General features: G+C 41.6%; 1 protein-coding gene across 1 annotated transcript in view; it reads left to right on the top strand.

Annotated features, from left to right (window-relative positions):
* Nucleotides 1–15287, top strand: part of LOC124003698 (immunoglobulin-like and fibronectin type III domain-containing protein 1) — a 33816-nt gene extending 18529 nt beyond the window's left edge. The window contains exons 17-30 of the mRNA XM_046312230.1: nt 1245–1363; nt 3772–3913; nt 4405–4523; nt 4814–4955; nt 5063–5356; nt 5530–5832; nt 10404–10580; nt 10749–10877; nt 11077–11385; nt 11532–11614; nt 11752–11944; nt 12119–12415; nt 12569–12895; nt 13212–15287. Coding sequence (XP_046168186.1) covers nt 1245–1363; nt 3772–3913; nt 4405–4523; nt 4814–4955; nt 5063–5356; nt 5530–5832; nt 10404–10580; nt 10749–10877; nt 11077–11385; nt 11532–11614; nt 11752–11944; nt 12119–12415; nt 12569–12895; nt 13212–13216 — 2639 coding nt within the window. The 3' untranslated portion in view covers nt 13217–15287. The remainder of the gene's footprint in view (nt 1–1244; nt 1364–3771; nt 3914–4404; nt 4524–4813; nt 4956–5062; nt 5357–5529; nt 5833–10403; nt 10581–10748; nt 10878–11076; nt 11386–11531; nt 11615–11751; nt 11945–12118; nt 12416–12568; nt 12896–13211) is intronic.
* Nucleotides 15288–19172: the final 3885 nt, after the last annotated feature.

The following is a 19172-nucleotide window of genomic DNA, read 5'->3' as shown; positions in this document are numbered from 1 at the left end:
TTTCGCACCAATGTATTTTCATCTCTAGGAGACAGAATGTGTCTCCTTCCAGAGCAGTATGACTGCTGCGTGGTCCCATGGTGTTTATACGTGTGTACTATTGTTTGTACAGATGAACTTGGTACCTTTAGGCATTTGGAAATTGTTCCCAAATTGCTCCCAAGGATGAACCAGACTTGTGGCGGTCTCCAATTTTTATCTGAGGTCTTGGCTGAGTTTGGCACTGAGTGTGGAGGTAGGCCTTGAAATACATCCACAGGTACACCTCCAATTGACTCCAATGGTGTCAATTAGCCTATCAGAAGCTTCTAAAGCCATGAAAATAATTTTCTGGAATTCTCCAAGCTGTTTAAAGGCACGGTCAACTTAGTGTATGTACACCTCTGACCCACTGGAATTTGTGATACAGTGAATTATGTTTTTAATTTTTTTATCCGTTATTTTACCAAATATGTTTACTGAGAACACGTTCTCATTTGCAGCAACGTCCTGGGGAATCGTTTCAGGGTGAATAAGCCAATTGTAAACTGGGGATTATTAGGTGACCATGATGGTTTGAGGGCCAGATTGGGAATTTAGCCAGGACACCAGGGTTAACACCCCTACGATAAGTGTCATGGGATCTTTAATGACCTCAGAGAGGTCAGGACACCCGTTTAACTTCCCATCCAAAAGACAGCACCCTACACAGTGTCTCCAATCACTGCCCCGGGGCATTAGGATATGTTTTTTTAGACCAGAGGAAAGAGTGCCTCCTACTGGCCTTCCAACAACACTTCCAGCAGCATCTGATCTCCCATCCAGGAACTGACCAAGATCAACCCTGCTTAGCTTCAGAAGCAAGCCAGCAGTGGTATGCAGGGTGGTATGCTGCTGGCAAATATGTGAAATTATCTGTCTGTAAACAATTGTTGGAAATATTACTTGTGTCATGCGCAAAGTACATGTCCAAAACGACTTGCCAAAACTATAGTCTTTTAACAAAAATCTTGTGGAGTGGTTGAAAAATTCATTTTAATGACTCCAACCTAAGTGTATGTAAACTTCTGACTTCAACTGTAGTTATTGATTTCCTTTTGCTGCAGGAATATTTTTCTGCCATAGCAAGATGGTTCAAATTAAGATCCTACATCTGTATGACAATTTACGGCTAAGATTATAAGGACAGTGGTGACGCATTACCCACTTTGAGATTATACTAAACTATGATGGTTTCTGTTGTCTTTACTTATTTTTAGATCCAGGTGCTCAATTCAGCATTGGACTGTCTGATGTCGACGTTAAGCTTGACGCAACAGCAGAGTTACTCTGTGAAGTGAGCAGTCTAAACATTGAGGGGGTCTGGTATAAACATGGAAAACAGGTCAGTACATTAATCTTCAATCAAACAAATACATTTCTTCATAATTGTTTTATTTAACTTTTTAGGCAAGTCAGTTAAGTAAGTCAGTTAAGAACAAATTCTCATTTATAATGATGGCCTACCCCAGCCAGCACTGGGCCAGTTGTATACTGCCCAATCACCAGGGTCTGTAGTGATGCCTCTAGCATTGAGATGCAGTACCTTCGACCACTGAGCCACTCATCCTTGGTCCAGGAGAACCACAAGGTGTGCAGGCTTTTGCTCAACACCAGGATTGAAGAACTCACAAAAGAGGGACTGTAGTGGCTGAATTTGCCTCAGTTTTCCTCCTCATTAACAAATGCTTCTAAGTCTAGATTTGTGTCTAGGAGGCATAGTTTGATGTGGGTGTTTCTTGCATGTTTATTTTGATATGTTTATTTTACTAGGCAAGTCAGTTAATTAAGAACAACTTCTTATTTTCAATGACAGCCTAGGAACAGTGGGTTAACAGCCTTGTTCAGAGGCAGAATGACAGATTTTTAACTTGTCAGCTCAGGGATCCGATCTTGCAACCTTTTGGTTAGTAGTCCAACACTCTAACCACTAAGCTATGCTGCCACCCAAGTTTGTAAATTCGCTCTGACAATCTACTCCAATATTAACACTCTGGTTTGAGAGTCCAAGAGAGAAGAATAATTGATGATTTTAAAACCAGCCTACACCAGGTTGTTATGACACGTTTCAGTAAACATTGGCAAAAAAACTGTTCTCTCAGATGTGTGTGGAAGTAGCTAGCTAACTTTAGCCAATTAGCTTTGATGCTTGACTGATATTTTGAGATCGATCACTACCCTTCAGCTGGAGCGACTTGTGTGCGCTCCGATAGAGAATTTGTGAACAAACACCATTTTAGTGGGCATTACATGAAATCAAAACTCAACCTTCAAATATAACAAGGAAAGCAGAGACTTCACAGGTACTCCTAATCTCAGACTTTATAATTTTGAAAATACTGACTTTTCTTTTTAAATGATCATTTTTAAAGCTATTAGTGAATTTCGGGACTATATTTTACGTATTTCACTAATACCGATGCCACATAGGCGATAGGCCGTTTTCAACCGGGATTTTTTTTCTTCCGTGACATCCTCTTTATACGTCCTCTTTAAGCGTACTGTATATAGACAATAGTTATTGTCAGATGGTGGGGCGATCAACATTCAATGAGTTTAAGTGAAATCATGACAGGATCAACACAACTCCACAGAACAAGAATATAAAACACAAGCTGTAAAGTGTTGGTCCCATGTTTCATGAGCTAAAATAAAAGATCCCAGAAATGTTCCATACACACAAAACGTATTCCTCTCAAATGTTGTGCACAAATTGGTTTACACCCCTGTTAGTGAGCATTTCTCTTTTGCCAAGATAATCAATACACCTGACATGTCTAAAATATCAAGAAGCTGATTAAACATCATGATCATTATGCACCTTGTGCTGGGGACAATAAAAGTCCACTCTAAAATGTGTTATTTTGTCACACAACACAATGCCACAGATGTCTCAAGTTTTGATGGAGCGTGCAATTGGCATCCTGACTGCAGGAATGTCCACCAGAACCGTTGCCAGAGAATTGAATGTGAATTTCTCTATCATAAGCCGCCTCCAAGGTCATTTTAGATAATCTGGCAGTACGTCCAACTGGCCTCACAATCGCAGACCACGTGTAACCACGCCAGCCCAGGACCTCCACCTCCGGCTTCTTCACCTGCGGGATCATCTGAGACCAGTGACCCGGACAGCAGGTTTGCACGATTGAAGAACTGTCAGAAAATGTTTCAGGGAAGCTCATCTGCATGCTTGTCATCCTAAGCAGGGTCTTGAATGCAGTTCGCCGTCGTACCTGACTTCAATGCGCAAATGCTTACCTTCGATGGCAACTGTCATGCTGGAGAAGTGTGTTCTTCAAGGATGAATCCTGGTTCAGCTGTACCAGGCAGATGGCAGGCAGCGTGTATGGTGTTGTGTGGGTAGCGCTTTGCTGATGTCAACATTGTGAACAGAGTGCCCCATAGTGTCTGTGGGGTTATTGTATGGGCAGGCATAAGCTACGGAAAGCGAATACAATTGCATTTTATCAGCGGCAATTTAAATGCACAGATATACCGTGACAAGATCTTGAGACCCATTGTCGTGCCATTCATCTGCCACCATCTCGTGTTTCAGCATGATAATGCACAAACCCATGTCGCAAGGATCTGTACACAATTCCTGGAAGCTGAAAATGCATGTTGCGTTTATTGTTGTTCAGTGTATTTCAGTCATGGAAATGAAAGTAACCATTAGGAAAGATTGTATGACAGATGAACGACAAACAAGAATCTCTTTCAGTCTGCTATTTCAATCCCTACTTCTGTGACCAGGTAACTCCTGATGACAGGGTGAAAATCATCACAGATGGAGCCTGTCACAAGCTTGTCATTGATTGCTGTCGAAAAGATGATGGAGCAGTCTATCGCTTTGAGGTCGATGGTCGTATATCAGAGGCCACACTCACTGTTCAGCGTAAGTGGCAGACTGTTACAGTATATCAACATGTCATTACACCAAATTGTTTCCATTAGGTGGGAAATGACACTGCCTTGTCATCTGACATTCAGTGACACAAAATGCCGTGACCTCTGATGTTATGTCTGTCTTATGACGGTGTTATGTTTTTGTCTGATAAAATTGTAAAACTATCATAGACAAATGTTTATTCACCTGTTATATATCTGTGTTCATTCTACTTTACACCCCCCCCCCCCCACACACACACCAACCCTGTGATGATTGCTGTTATGGACATGGATAACAATTCATCACCTAACTTGGTATGTAACATTTTAAGTAAAATGTTGTTGTTCTGTCATTCATAAGACACAGTAAATATATATTATATAACTTGTTCATCCATAGTCATTATGATAATGTTGTACAATGACAATAGTGACTTTATATACACACAGTCTTTGTGCATGACCATTTTGGGTGTCTTTACTTATTTATAGAACCAGCTGTTCAATTCATTTTGGGAGTGACTGATGTCCAAGTTAAAATCTGCACACCAGCAGAGCTGTCCTGCAAACTGAGCAGTGCAAACTGTAAGGGAATCTGGTATAAAGACGGATTTCAGGTGAGTGCAGAATTCTTCAATGACAGAAATAAAGTATTCAGCAACCTTTTGCTCCAGCCCGATAATATTTGATTCAGAACAATAGCTTGATGATTAGTTAATTAATTGGATCAGGTGTATTGATGTTGGACTAGGAAATCCTCCACCTCATAATGGTATAAATAAAACCTTTATTCACCCTGTCAAAACCGTCATCAAAGTGAAAAAGTACCCATTAGCAAAGATTCTGTTATAGCTGATTGAGAAACAAGAGTCTGTTTTCTCCTAATATATTCTCTTTCTGTAATAAGGTACCTCCCGATGACAGGGTGAAAATCATCAAAGAAGGAGCCTGTCACAAGTTGGTCATTGATGACTGTAAAAACGACGATTCAGGAGTCTATCACTTTGAGGTGGATGGTCGTATATCTGAGGGATCACTCACTGTGCAGAGTAAGAATGGACAGTTACAGTATGTGGGTTACATCCAGGGTTATGAAAAGCTTCAGTAAGGCTGTTGTTCCCTTAATTAGAGAACTTTCTTTTCTTTCATATTTAAGACCCGCCAACATTCAACATGGATTCTCTGAGAGAATTCTCTAAGCCGGTCATTGTGAGAGCATGTGAAACGGCTGAGTGGAAATTGGCCTTTTCGGGTGGTGACCCAATGAAGATCAAGTGGATCAAGGAGGATGAGGAACTCCTGGAAGGCCTCAATGTCAAGATAGAACAGACTGACATAAAAGCCGGCTTGTGTATTACCGATTGTCAAAGGAGGAACTGTGGAGAGGTCAAAATCAATATAAAAAATGACTATGGTACATTGGAAGCCACATCCAGACTGATTGTTCTTGGTGAGTTAGGAAGCAGGTTAAGAAATTAGATTCCTGGCAAATCCGATGCAGAAAAATGTAACAAAATGCCTCAATGATCACATACTTTTCGCTTGAAGACTTTTGTGGAATATCACTAACATCTCATTCTGTTGTTAGGCCACATTTTCATTTTCATAGTTTTCTCCCAACAGACAAACCCACACCACCACAAAGACCTGTGGAAATTGTGGAAACTTCTCTAACCGCCATTGAATTCAAATGGAAACCCCCAAAGGATGACGGTGGCTGTCCAGTCAAACACTACATTTTGGAGCGCCAGCAGGTGGGGGGAAGCAAGACATGGACAAATGTAGGGGAGCTCCCAAATGACCCCCTTAAATACAGGGATACTAATGTAAAGCCTGGGAAAAGATACTGTTACCACATCAGAGCCAAGAATGAGGAGGGAGTCAGTAATGCGTTGGAGACAGAGGACATCCAGGCTGGCATATTGTGTAAGTATTATTAAAAATCCATATAGTTTAGGACAGATCTCTCAATCATTCAGTTATCAAGAGGGACAAGACAGGGATGCCTGGTGTCTATTTTCTTTAGCCACATAAACCCTAGAATCATAATTACAACTCATGGCTCAATCCGGGGCATAGAGATTGGTGGAGATCAACATGCGATCTCATTGTATGCAGATTACATTTTACTTTATTTATCTGAAACAGAACATTCTCTGTCATTTATTTGACTATTGATGGATACCTAATGCTGTATCAGGATTCAAAGTGAATTGTGAATCATAATTTCTCAAGCTTAGAAAGTAAATTTAAGTGGAAATGGACAAAGATACATGAAATACCTTGATGTACTGATTCCATGCAGTCTGGAGGAAGCCTATGAAATCAATTACTCTCCTTTGAATTCAAACCTATCTATTAATGTTCAGACATTGAGATATGTCCCTATGTCCCTATGTCTATGTTAAGTAGGGTCAACATAATCTAAATGAATATATTACCAAGGTTGATGTATTTATTCCAGACCCTGCCCATTTCAATTCCAAAAAACTTTTAAAATAAAATAAACTGCCGGCTCTCCAACTTTATTTGGAATGGAAAGATCTCAAGAGTCTGTTTTACAATTACCCTATAAAGCTGGAGGTCTTGGACTACCTCATATGAATATGTATTACTGGACTGCACAACTGCCTTCCCTTAAACAATGGACAGATGGCTATACTTGTGCAGGGAGGAGTATCAAAGCCATAAATATAATACCTTATGATTTTACGATATATTCACTACTTCGGTTCCAAGGCGTTGAAGAAGAAACAGACAATCAAAAATGATATTGAATCTCTTCAACAGAATCCTGATGAATCTAAGGAATCTAGCATAGAAAAAAATACTGAAAGAATCTGCTTAGCCAGAGACGTTGATTGCCAACTTATATCAAGGGTTGATTGAAAATCTACCTAATGGTTCTGAACCTAAAATGAAAAAATGTGAAACAGATCTTTAGGCAGAAAATGAGGAGAACCATTGTTCACAAATATGTGAAAATGCTCATACCTGCTCCTACAACCTAAGACATGAACTACCGCAATTTAAGATAACCATAGGACTTACTACACTCCTGCCAGAATGCATGTATTGCTCCCAGAAATGTCATATCTCTGTTGGAGATGCAAAAAGCACAAAGGAACCCTATTACATATGCTGTGGGCCTGTGATAACTAACACCCTTTTGGTATACTGCATGTGCTATCATTTCATTTTGTCTAGGAATTTATATCCATCCATGCGCGTTATGTCTGTTGGGAAATGTAAATATAGGTGATCAATATTAGAGAAAGTTGTGCAATCAAGGTATAATTGCTGCAAAACATGTATAGATTGGAAAGCCTCATATTCACCCTCAATAACTATTTGGAGGACTGAACTATCTAGTTACAGATTTGGTTACACACGGGAAACTGTTGAGCATGAAAAAACAGCAGTCGTGCAGTTCTTAACACACTCTAATCGGTGCGCCTGGCACCTACTACCAAATAAATGTAAATTGTATTTATCACATGTGCCGAACACAACTGATGTAGACTTTAGTGGAATATTTGCCTATAAATCTTTCCCAATGACGCAGCGTTTAAAAAATAATAATACAAAGTAGTAATTAACCTGAGGAATAAAACTAAATACATTAAAATGAAGCTATATACAGGGAGTACCAGTACCATATCAATGTGCAGAGGTACGAGGTACTTGAGGTATATATGTACATGAAGGAAGGGTAAAGTGACTAGGCATCCAGCTGTGTGTGGACCATGTTAAGTCCTTAGTGATGTGGACACCAAGGTACTTAAAGCTCTCCATCCGCTCCACAACAGCCCAGTTGCTGTAGATGGGGGTGTGCTTTACCCTCTTTCTCCTATAGTCCATGATTAGCTCCTTGGTCTTACTGATGGCGAGGGAGAGGTTGTTGTCCTGGCACCACACTGCTACATCTCTGACCTCCTCCCTGTAGGCTGACTCATCGCTGTCGTTGATCAGGCCTACCACTGTTGTGTCGTCAGAACTTGATGATGGTGTTAGTCGTACGCGGCCTTGCAATCGTGGGTGAACTGGGAGTACAGGACTAAGTACACACCCCTGAGGGGCTTCCATGTTGAGGATCAGCATGGCGGAGGTGATGGTCCCTACCCTCACTACCTGGGGCCGATCCATCAGGAAGTCCATGATCCAGTTGTAGAGGGAGGGGTTCAGTCCCAGGGTCCCCAGCTTGGTGATGAGCTTGGAGGGGACAATGGTGTTGAGTGCTGTAGTCAATGAAGAGCATTTTCACATAGTTATTTCCCGTCTTCTCTAGGTGAAAGAGGGCAGTGTGAAGTGCATTTGAGATTGCATCATCTGTGGATCTGTCGGAGCGGTATGCGGATTGGAGTGGGTTGAGGGTGTCTGGGATGATGGTGGTGATGTGTGTCATGACCAGCCCTTCAAAGCATTTCATATTTACAGTTGTGAGTGCTACAGGGCGATAGTCATTTAGACATGTTACCTTGGAGCTCTTGGGAACAGGGACAATGGTGGTTATCTTGAAATATTTTGGGATTACAGATTGTGGACAAGGAGAGATTGAAATGTCTGTGAAGACACCTGCCAGCTGGTCTGCGCATGCTTTGATAACGCGCCCTGTGTTTCCGTCTGGCGGCCTTGTGATTGTTAACCTTAAAAACGTTTTACTCACATCAACCACGGAGAGCAAGATCACACAGTTATTCGGAAAGGGCTTTCCCACAAGGCACAATGTTCTATTCCTCGAAGCGAGCATAAGTTATTTAGCTCATTTGTTCTGCATCTCTGGGCAGCTCGCTGGGTTACCCTTTGTAATTCGTTATCGTCTGCAAGCCCTGCCACATACGACAAGCATTGTAGCCGGTGTAATAGGATTCCACCTTACTCCTATATTGTCCTTTTGCATGTTTGATGTCTCATCGGAGGTCGTAGAGGGATTTCTTGTATTAGTCCTTGTCCCGTTCATTGTAAGCGGTAGGTCTAGCCTTTAGCCCAGCATGGATTGTTACCTGTAATATGTGGTTTTTGATCGGGGTATGTTCTTATAGTCACTGTGGGAACGGTTGTGTTAAACGCCTTAATGTTATCGAATGAATCCCAGAATATATCACAGTCTGTACTTGCAAAACAGTCTTGTAACCTTGCGTCTGCTTCGTCCGACCACTTCCGTATTGAGCGCATCACTGGTACTTCCTGCTTCAGCTTTTGTTTGTAAACAGGAAGCAGAACAATAGAGTCATGGTCAGATTTGCCGAAGGAAGGACGAGGGAGGGCTTATATAAGTTTCTGTGGTTAGAATAAAAGTGGTCTAGAGTTGTATCACCCCTAGTGGCACAGGCCAGGTCGCAGTTCCAAATGAGAATAAAGGTGAAATATGTTTTTTTTTAAAGGAGACTTGTTGGTAGAGAGGTATGGCGGTTTTAAATCTCCCCGCGTTAAAGTCTCTACCCACCAGATATTGTGCCTCTGGGTGAGCATTCTCTTGTTTGTCTATTGTCCCATTCAGTTTGTTGAGTGTCGGAGTTGTGTTGACTTCTGAAGGAATTTAGACAGCCGTGATAATTATTGATGAGAACTCTCTTGGTAGATAAAAGGGTCTGCAGCTTACCATGAGGTATTCTATTCTATTCTTCACACTTGAAGAAGCATACCAGTTGTTATTTATGAAAAAAGTACTACGTGCATAGCGTCATCATCCTCCACATTTCAGTAAGACATATAATGTTGCAGGTTTTCAAGTCTCTATGTTAGGAAAATCTCGAACAAATCTTATTCTCGAGTGAATGGACATTTCCCAAGAAAATGGAGGGGAGCAACATTTGGTTTACTCTTTGCCTCAATTACACCAGGGCTCCACCTCGTCTCCTGCATTAAACTCGTATTTGAAGTCAAAATCAAGGGTAGTAACTGTCGAGCTCATGTCCAGAAGTGCTTGGCGTTCACATGATAATAGTATGAACTTTCTGTAAAAAAATAAATAAGATAAACACGATACAAGTCACTAAATAGCAAAGTTGGATTGGAAAGCGTGAGATATTGCCCTTCTCCGTCGGCGCCATCTTAATACATACACAATCCATGTCTCAATTGTGTCTTAAAAAGGCTTAAAAATCTTTCTTTAACCTGTCTCCACCACTTCATCTACACTGACTGAAGTTGATTTAACAGGTGACATTAATAAGGTATCATTGTTTTCACCTGGATTCACCTGGTCAGTCTATGTCATGGAAAGAGCAGGTGTTCCTAATGTTTATACATTCAGTGTGCGTTTTGTTTTTGTTTTTTGTGAAGTTCCATTATTTTTATCTAAACTAAGCAAATAAGTATTTTTACATGAAGAAAGTGTTCTGCCTGACATTACATCTTATTCTACACAGCACATATTTTTGCTATATCGACTTTACATACAGCTTCTGTCATTCCTAAGAAGTATTCTCCACTGTGATTTGATTTGGCACTATACGCATGGTAATGGAAATCAGAATAACAAGTTTTCCTCTCAGGTTACCCAGGACCCCCTTCGGCACCCAAAGTGGTCAGTGCCTTCAAGGACTGCATCAACCTGGTTTGGTCTCCCCCTATCAACACTGGAGGAACTGAAACTTGGGGTTACAACCTTGAGAGACGCAAGAAGGGAAGCAACTTTTGGAGCCCTGCAAACCTAGATGGGCCTATCAAAGGTGCGGCCTCCTCATAGGCAATGGCTCAAGGAAATATATCTACAAATGTGTTAATTTACCTGGAAGTGTACAACAAGAACCTTTCATAAAAATATATAACTTACAACTGAGTCTTTGTAAGTATTTTCTGGCATAATGATACTCTGAACTTTTTTTATTTTCTCTCAGACACAACGTTTGCATTGAAAGATGTTATTGAGGGAGCAGCTTATGAATTTCGAGTGTCAGCTATTAACATCTCTGGTGTCGGCGAGCCCAGTCCTCCCTCTGTTATAGTCTTTGCCAGAGATCCCAAGAGTAAGTCATGGTCATCAAAACCATTTATGTTTTTGAAATATTAGAACTTTCAATTACACCAATAGCCTGGCAGAACCAGCCTGATCGTTGTCTTCACCCTGAAATAGAATAGTGAACGCAATGATCAGGCTGGTTCCAACGTAATATTGCACATGTCAACTAAAATAATAACTACTGTATCACATTGCTCTAATTCCAGAACCCCCTGGTAAAGTCATAGACCTTAAGCTAACCGATTCCAGTTACACCACGTTTTCTCTGGCTTGGACTAAACCAAAGGAGGTGGAAGGGGTGGAGGATGAGGCCAAAGGCTACTTTGTGGAGATCAGACCAAATGAGAGCCCAGAGTGGACTCGCTGTAACATCAACCCCATCATCTCCACCTCCTTCAATGTGATTGGCCTGAAGGCAATGGGAATGTACTGGGTGAGAGTGGTCGCCACAAATGATGGAGGCGAGGGCGAGCCCCAAGGCTTTGATAATTACATCATCGCCATGCCTCCTCCTGGTAAGGAATAGCATCTCATTTAAATCACTATTGTGATGTTCAATAATGAATATCGTATATACAGTAAGTCGACTGTATTCCTGAAATGTAATTTGATAATCAATAAAAAATGTAATCTGACCTATACTTTTTCTTTACCCTGCAAGTGAGGCCACAATTTACAGGAAAAATGAAGAGCTTCATGGTTGTGAGAAAGGGGAATACTGTACGATTCAACATCAACTTTGAGGTAAAGGGAAGAAAACGCAGCTTTCAGCCGACAAAAGAGACTGTAAAAAGATAAAAGCTTGCATTGTAATGACTACTGCAGTATCCTGCTTGTGTCACCAAGTTCTCTGTGTTTACATGGTTTCACATGGTCCACAGGCCTCTCCTTTGCCAGATATCTATTGGTTGAAGGACTGCGTGCCTCTGTCCAAACGTGTCACCATCACCAACTCTGACCGAGGTTCACAGCTTCTGATCCCCACGTCAGAGCGCTCTGATACGGGCATCTTTACCATCATTGTCAAGAACATGGTCGGTCAGGAGACATTCAGTGTTGAGATCCGAGTCACAGGTGAATGTTAATAATTTTGCCTATATGTTTTTTGTAATTTCAACTATAATATTATGGCATCGGTAGATGAGAAACAGAATCGTAAGTGAAGTTTTTAATGCCAGTATTAATGCAGTTACTGGATGTAAGTTTGGCTCTCAATCAGATGACCATGTCTTTCTGACCTGGTTCCAGATGATCCCAAGCCTCCTGGCCCGGTGGAGTTGGAACAGAATGTTCCTGGAACAGTGACTGTGACCTGGACTCCCTCCCCAGATGAGAAGAAGGATGACAGGCTGCACTACGTTGTGTACAAACGTGACTCTGTCAAGCGCACCTGGAGGATGGTCGCTGACAGCCTCTTCAACCATAAGTTCACAGTTATCAACATTCTACCCGGCAGAGAGTATAACTTCAGAGTGTTTGCTAAGAATGACATGGGCCTCTCAGAACCAGCTGTGTCCCCTACATGGAGAACCACAAGGAGAAAAGGTTTGTGGCAACAGCAACTAGCCTCCTTGCATTTGTTGAATGGATGATCATTGAACCGTGATTTTATTTTGCCACATCACAGAGAAATGTTGCCTGTATACAAAACAGTTTTAGTTGCGAGGTAATCTTTCTCTCTTTTCTCCTGTAACTCAGATAAGTTCATACTGGACATGCCAGACGTAAAGGGCTTGGATCTTCAGTGTCCACCATCGTTTTTACTCCGATTGAAAATCCGCACCGCTCCACCAGGCTACGAGTGCTACATGAGCTGTGCTCTACGAGGGAATCCAAAACCCCATGTCACATGGTACCATAACAACGTCAGCCTCAACACCAACACCAACTACCTTATCACCAACGTGTGTGGGGTCTGCACAATGCTCATATTGAAGATCGGACCCAAGGACAGCGGTGACTACAGTGTCATCGCAGACAGTCCCTTGGGCAGGGCAGAGTGCTCCACCAAGCTCACAGTCAGAGGTAGTATCTCACAGTCCCATCATAATAAAAATGCTTTTTTTTTGCGACAGGAACAATCTGCAATTATTTTTAAACACCAGGTCTGAGGCGGAGGGTCTTCGTGACTATACTGTGCATTAATTGGCTCATAGACACCAATTATTTATTTTCTGTTTAGTGAATATCATCCTTTGGCTAAAGGATATAATGAAGTAGCATATCTTGACCTTTGAGGGGGTCTTTGATCAATGTACGTCAGTTCTACATCATGGAAGTCCTAGTGTGTGATACTATGTGTAGTAGAATACTAATTATGTACCATTGGTTTGCTTTCCAGAGTGAAGAGTTCACCCAGATGATTGATTGGCAGCAGCTGGCAACACAAACTTATGTATTGATCTATCATAGTCTTCAAATAGACTAGGTGTTGTGTGTGTGTGTGTGGAGGCTCAGATGCCCTTTTTCTTTTTTCAAAATGGTACACTCTTAGTTTTCTATGTGCTCACATGTAATGTGTCCTTCTATTTATTCTAGTTGTTAAAACATTGCAAAGCATGAAATGAACATGACAAACACATATCACTAACTTTTGTGAAAGTGTCTATATAAATATATATATATATAAATAAAGACAAATCTACATAGGCTACATATCTTGCATATGGAAATTAGTTTAGCCTATTCATTTAATTAATATGGGGATTCCATATAATATTGGTAATTAAGAGTGATATTATGTGTATTTGTCCTTCAATTCATTATACAGATGTATCAATCTGTTCATATTTGAATCAAATTACATTTAAGTAAGTTACATTTGTCATTTAGCAGATCCTCTTACCCAGAGTGACTTACAAGTTAAATAAAGTTCAAGTGCTTTGCTCAAGGGCACCTCAACAGATTTTTCACCTAGTCAGCTCGGGGATTCAAAGCAGCGAACTCTCACTTACTGGCCCAACGGTCCTAACCGCTAGGCTATCTGCCACCTTTCAGGCCCTTTTTCACAACACACTTGATGTCATGCACAGATTGTGAGCGACTCTTGGCAGCAGTAAGAAAGCCATCACCATCTGCACCCATTTAACATAACCTAGAGTTACGTTATTACTTCTTAACAAAATACAATTTTGGGTTCTCATACACTTACAATTATGCTTTGATTCTTGCTTGAACAGTCACTAAGATTATATTTGGTTGTGATCTTTGCAAAATAACTATTTTAGATTCAGCAGTTGTTAGCTACAATACTAACGGTAATTGAGAAAGGCTGTAGCAAAGGCTAGCCAAAGAGATATTTTACTGGTCAAAGTTTAAGTGTTTTTTTAAAGTATAATGCATTTGATTTGTGATGATGACACAAACATTATATTAAGCAGGACATGCAATCCAATTATAATCCAAAAGTAGTGTGAAATGGACTCATGAGAAACATGTAAATGGAGGCCTTTTTTGCTGGTGTTCTGACAACTCCCCCGTGTTCTGCCACCAACTTGCGAGCATCGTGTGGCAATGTTTGCAAACACAGAAAGAGGTCTATAAGTTTAAGTTTTATTGTCACGTGCACATACACCACCATTCATCCACCAGTGTTGGTTAACTACCAGACAGATTTGGTGCCTATGTGCCAGAATCTTGCAATCTTGCAAGGGTGTGTATTTACATAATTATTCTGAAAGAAAACAGTGCTGCCACAAAAGTATACATTACGGGTACAGCTAAACAGTGTTGCCTCATCAACAGCTCAATTAAAATGGTGCCCCCTTGGGGAAGCCCCTCCCATCAGCACAAACTCATTAATTAATTAAACAATCATAAACAAGCGTACACTTTCCACTTAGCTAAACATATCATGAATTATCTTCATTGAACCGTTGCAATATAGCACAATATATAATACATATACACAAGCCCATCACTACTGACATGGTGTCTTCCAATACGCCCATTCACATGAACACGCAATTCAGAACAGGTACTACAAATCCAGTTGATTGCTGTAGCTCGGGTCCTTATTCCAGCATACCCGGAAGCTACTGTCACGGATCCCAGGTACTGCTGCTCATTCTGTTCACCAGTTCCGGAGGTCAACATCACCATCCTTCTAGGCTTCACTGAACTGGATCATTACCACCAGAGACAAGACCGTCTGTCTTGTCTGATTACGCACACCTGGTTCCCATTTCCCCTGATTAGTATGTTATAATTGTGCCCTCTGTTCCCCTTTGTCCTTGTTGGTTATTGTTCCCATGTCTGTTGGTCGTGTGAGTTGTTTCAGCTTTTGTGCTGCGTGTCTTGTGCATGACGGGGTCTCGGCCTGTGTCATTCTACGAGGTTTACCCTCGCGCTTTAGTATGGGTACATCTCAGTGTTTTGTAAAAGTGCTAGTTTTGGGTATATTAAAAAAAACATGTATTCCTGCACCTGTCTCCCACTCCTTTATATCAGCGTGACAGCTACCGTATAAATGCCAAAATAACATGTAAAACAGGTTGCCACTGCAATACACACATTATTCTAAACTCCCTTCAGTAAAAGTTTGGTATGGTATAAGGAATTTGCAGACAAGCTGTCATGTTTAATCTAAGTGACGTTTATTGTACTTATCAAATGTTTTGGATGAGCATTGTGTTTGTTTGTTTCTGTTCCTCTCTGTCTCATGTCACATATCAGTTTGCAAAGAATGTAAAAAAAATGTTATTGAGTTAATGAAACCCCATACAAACATAATGCATTTTTTGCTTTCTCAAGTAAGGCAGCTCCAAAATGGAGGTTTCATTCTAGCTCAGTGCTTTCTGTGGTGGTGGGGCAGCCAGCGGAAAATACAGAGCTTAGGGGTTGGTAGTGTTCTCTAGTTGCGCCGTGATTGGCTCAGTGTTCTGTCACTCATGGGGACAATACGTCACCTCAACATCTACCGGGGGAACTCGAAAATTCAAGCCCCTTGGGTGCTGCCATTGAGTTACATTAGAAGTGCCCGTTCAAGAAGGCTCAAGGTCATTGGCCACAGATACAGTAAAATGATGTAAAATCACCTTATATCTCCCGTAGCTTTGTTTTGACTGATCATGTCAACATCATACTTTCAAAATATTAGCTAGCAAGCTAAAAATCATCATGAATAAAGTCAACAATCTACTGGCAATAACAGTCATCATGAATCAAGTCGACAATCAACTGGCAAATCTCTTTCAATCTATATTATGAAGAGAAATTACAGATAAAAACGTATCGGCCGTTGGACATAAACATTACACAAAAAGTTGGAAATCGCAAATTCAACAATGAGTGGTTTGGAAGGAATCAGTGGCTAACTGTAAGCATTGCAAAGCAATCACCTGCCTGCTATTCAATGGAGTGGGTGTGTGGTCCAAGCCAACGGTCATCCAAGTCGGGAACTCGGGCCTCTTTCTAGAGCTCTGACCTGAAGATCACTGAAGTCAAATCAAATTGTATTTTTCACTTGCGCCAAATACAACAGGTGTAGACCTTACAGTGAAATACTTACTTACAAGCCCTTAACCAACAATGCTTCAACACGTTTTTCTTCTTAACCTCTTAAGTGAAAAATAGATAGAAATAGAAAAGTTACAAATAATTAAACAGAGGCAGTAAAAAAACAATAGCAATAGCGAGGCTAAATACTCGGGGTACCGGTACAGATTCAATGTAAGACAAGGTAATTGTGGTAATATGTACATGTAGGTCATGATTCGACCTTGTTTTTTTTTCAAGTTCCCAGTCGTCTTGAAAGTACCATAAATCCAGAGAATGGGAGACTTTGTTAACTTCTTGGTGACTGGGGGGCAGTATTGAGTAGCTTGGATGAATAAGGTGCCAGAGTAAACTGCCTGCTACTCAGCCATAAAAGCTAGAAAATGCATATAATTAGTACATTTGCATAGTAAAGACTGAAGTTTCTAAAACTGTTTGAATGATGTCTGTTAGTATAACAGAACTCATATGGCAGGCGAAATCCTGAGAAAAATCCAACCAGGAAGTGGGAAATCTGAGGTGTGTAGGTTTTCAACTCAAAGCCGAAGATACAGTGGGTAATTGGTCATGCTGCATAAGACTTCCATTAGATGTCAACAGTCTTTAGAACAGTGTTTGATGCTTCTACTGTGAAGTGGGGCCAAATGAGAGGGGAATGAGTCAGAGGTCTGGCACGCGGTCATGTGGAAGTTAAGCTTACGTTCCATTGCTTTTCTACAGATAAATGAATTCTCCGGTTGGAACATTATTGAAGATTTATTATAAAAACATCCTAATGATTGATTCTATACTTAGTTTGACATGTTTCTACGACCCGTAATATAACTTTTTGGACTTTTTGTCCTACCTTTCGGCTGGACTTGCACGCGTGTTGGGATTTGTTTACCAAACGCCCTAACAAAAGGAGCTATTTGAACATATATGATGAACTTTATCGAAACAAATCAAACATTTATTGCAGAACTGGGATTCCTGGGAGTACATTCTGATGAAGATCATCATAGGTAAGTGAATATTTATAATGTTATTTCTGACTTCTGTTGACTGCTCAATATGGAGGATATCTTTTTGGCTTGTTTGGTCTCTGAGCGCCGTACTCAGATTATTGCATGGTTTGCTTTTTCCGTCACGTTTAAAAAAAATCTGACACAGCGGTTGCAATAAGTGGAAGTTTATCTAAAGTTCCATGTATAATAGTTGTATCTTTTATCAATGTTTATTATGAGTATTTCTGTAAATTGATGTGGCTTTGGAACTACTGAACATAACATTTTTGGATATAAATATACAATTTATCGAACAAAACATACATGTTGTCATGTTTTGTCATTAATTATCATGTCTTGTCCCCGTGCTTCCCCTTCTATTCGTTTCCCTCTGCTGGTCTTATTAGGTTCTTTCCCTCTTTCTATCCCTCTCTCTCCCCCTCCCTCTCTCACTCTCTCGCTCTCTCTTCTCTCTATCGTTCCGTTCCTGCTCCCAGCTGTTCCTATTCCCCTAATCAATCATTTAGTCTTCCCACACCTGTTCCCGATCCTTTTCCCTGATTAGAGTCCCTATTTCTCTCCTTGTTTTCCGTTCCTGCCCCGTCGGATCCTCATCTATAATTCACCGTGCTGTGTCTATGTTTTGCCCTGTCGTGTCGTGTTTCCCTCAGATGCTGCGTGGTGAGCAGGTGTCTGAGTCTGCTAGGTTCAAGTGCCTTCCCGAGGCAACCTGCAGTTCTCGATCAAGTCTCCTGTCTGTTCTCGTCTTTACGAGTAGTATTATGCTTTTTGTTTTGTAAAGTTTCTTTCTGGATTAAAAACTCTGTTTTCGCCAAGTCGCTTTTGGGTCCTCATTCACCTGCATAACAGAAGGATCCGACCAAGGAATGGACCCAGTGACTACAGAGGCTCGTAACACTGCCGTCAAGATCCAAGGAGCCATGCTCGGCAGACACGAGCAGGAATTGTCTGCTGCTCGCCATGCCGTGGAGAACCTGGCCGCTCAGGTTTCCGACCTCTCTGGACAGTTCCAGAGTCTTCGTCTCGTGCCACCTGTTACTTCCTGGCCTGCCGAGCCTCCGGAACCTAGGGTTAATAACCCACCTTGCTACTCCGGGCAGCCCACGGAGTGCCGCTCCTTTCTCACCCAGTGTGATATTGTGTTCTCTCTCCAACCCAACACATACTCTAGTGAGAGAGCTCGGGTTGCTTACGTCATTTCACTCCTTACTGGCCGGGCCCGAGAGTGGGGCACAGCTATCTGGGAGGCAAGGGCTGATTGTTCTAACAATTACCAGAACTTTAAGGAGGAGATGATTCGGGTTTTTGACCGTTCAGTTTTTGGTGGGGAGGCTTCTAGGGCCCTGGCTTCCCTATGCCAAGGTGATCGATCCATAACGGATTACTCTATAGAGTTTCGTACTCTTGCTGCCTCTAGTGACTGGAACGAGCCGGCGCTGCTCGCTCGTTTTCTGGAGGGACTCCACACAGTGGTCAAGGATGAGATTCTCTCTCGGGAGGTTCCTTCCAGTGTGGACTCTTTGATTGCTCTCGCCATCCGCATAGAACAACGGGTAGATCTTCGTCACCAGGCTCGTGGAAGAGAGCTCGCATCAACGGTGTTTCCCTGCTCCGCATCGCAACCATCTCCCTCCTCTGACTCTGAGACTGAGCCCATGCAGCTGGGAGGGATTCGCATCTCGACTAAGGAGAGGGAACGGAGGATCACCAACCGCCTGTGCCTCTATTGCGGATTTGATGGACATTTTGTTAATTCATGTCCAGTAAGAGGCCAGAGCCCATCAGTAAGCGGAGGGCTA

This window comes from Oncorhynchus gorbuscha, linkage group LG18 (genome assembly GCF_021184085.1).
Source record: "Oncorhynchus gorbuscha isolate QuinsamMale2020 ecotype Even-year linkage group LG18, OgorEven_v1.0, whole genome shotgun sequence".
NCBI classification, from domain to species: Eukaryota; Metazoa; Chordata; class Actinopteri; order Salmoniformes; family Salmonidae; genus Oncorhynchus; species Oncorhynchus gorbuscha.
This window is presented reverse-complemented; position numbering and strand designations above follow the sequence as displayed.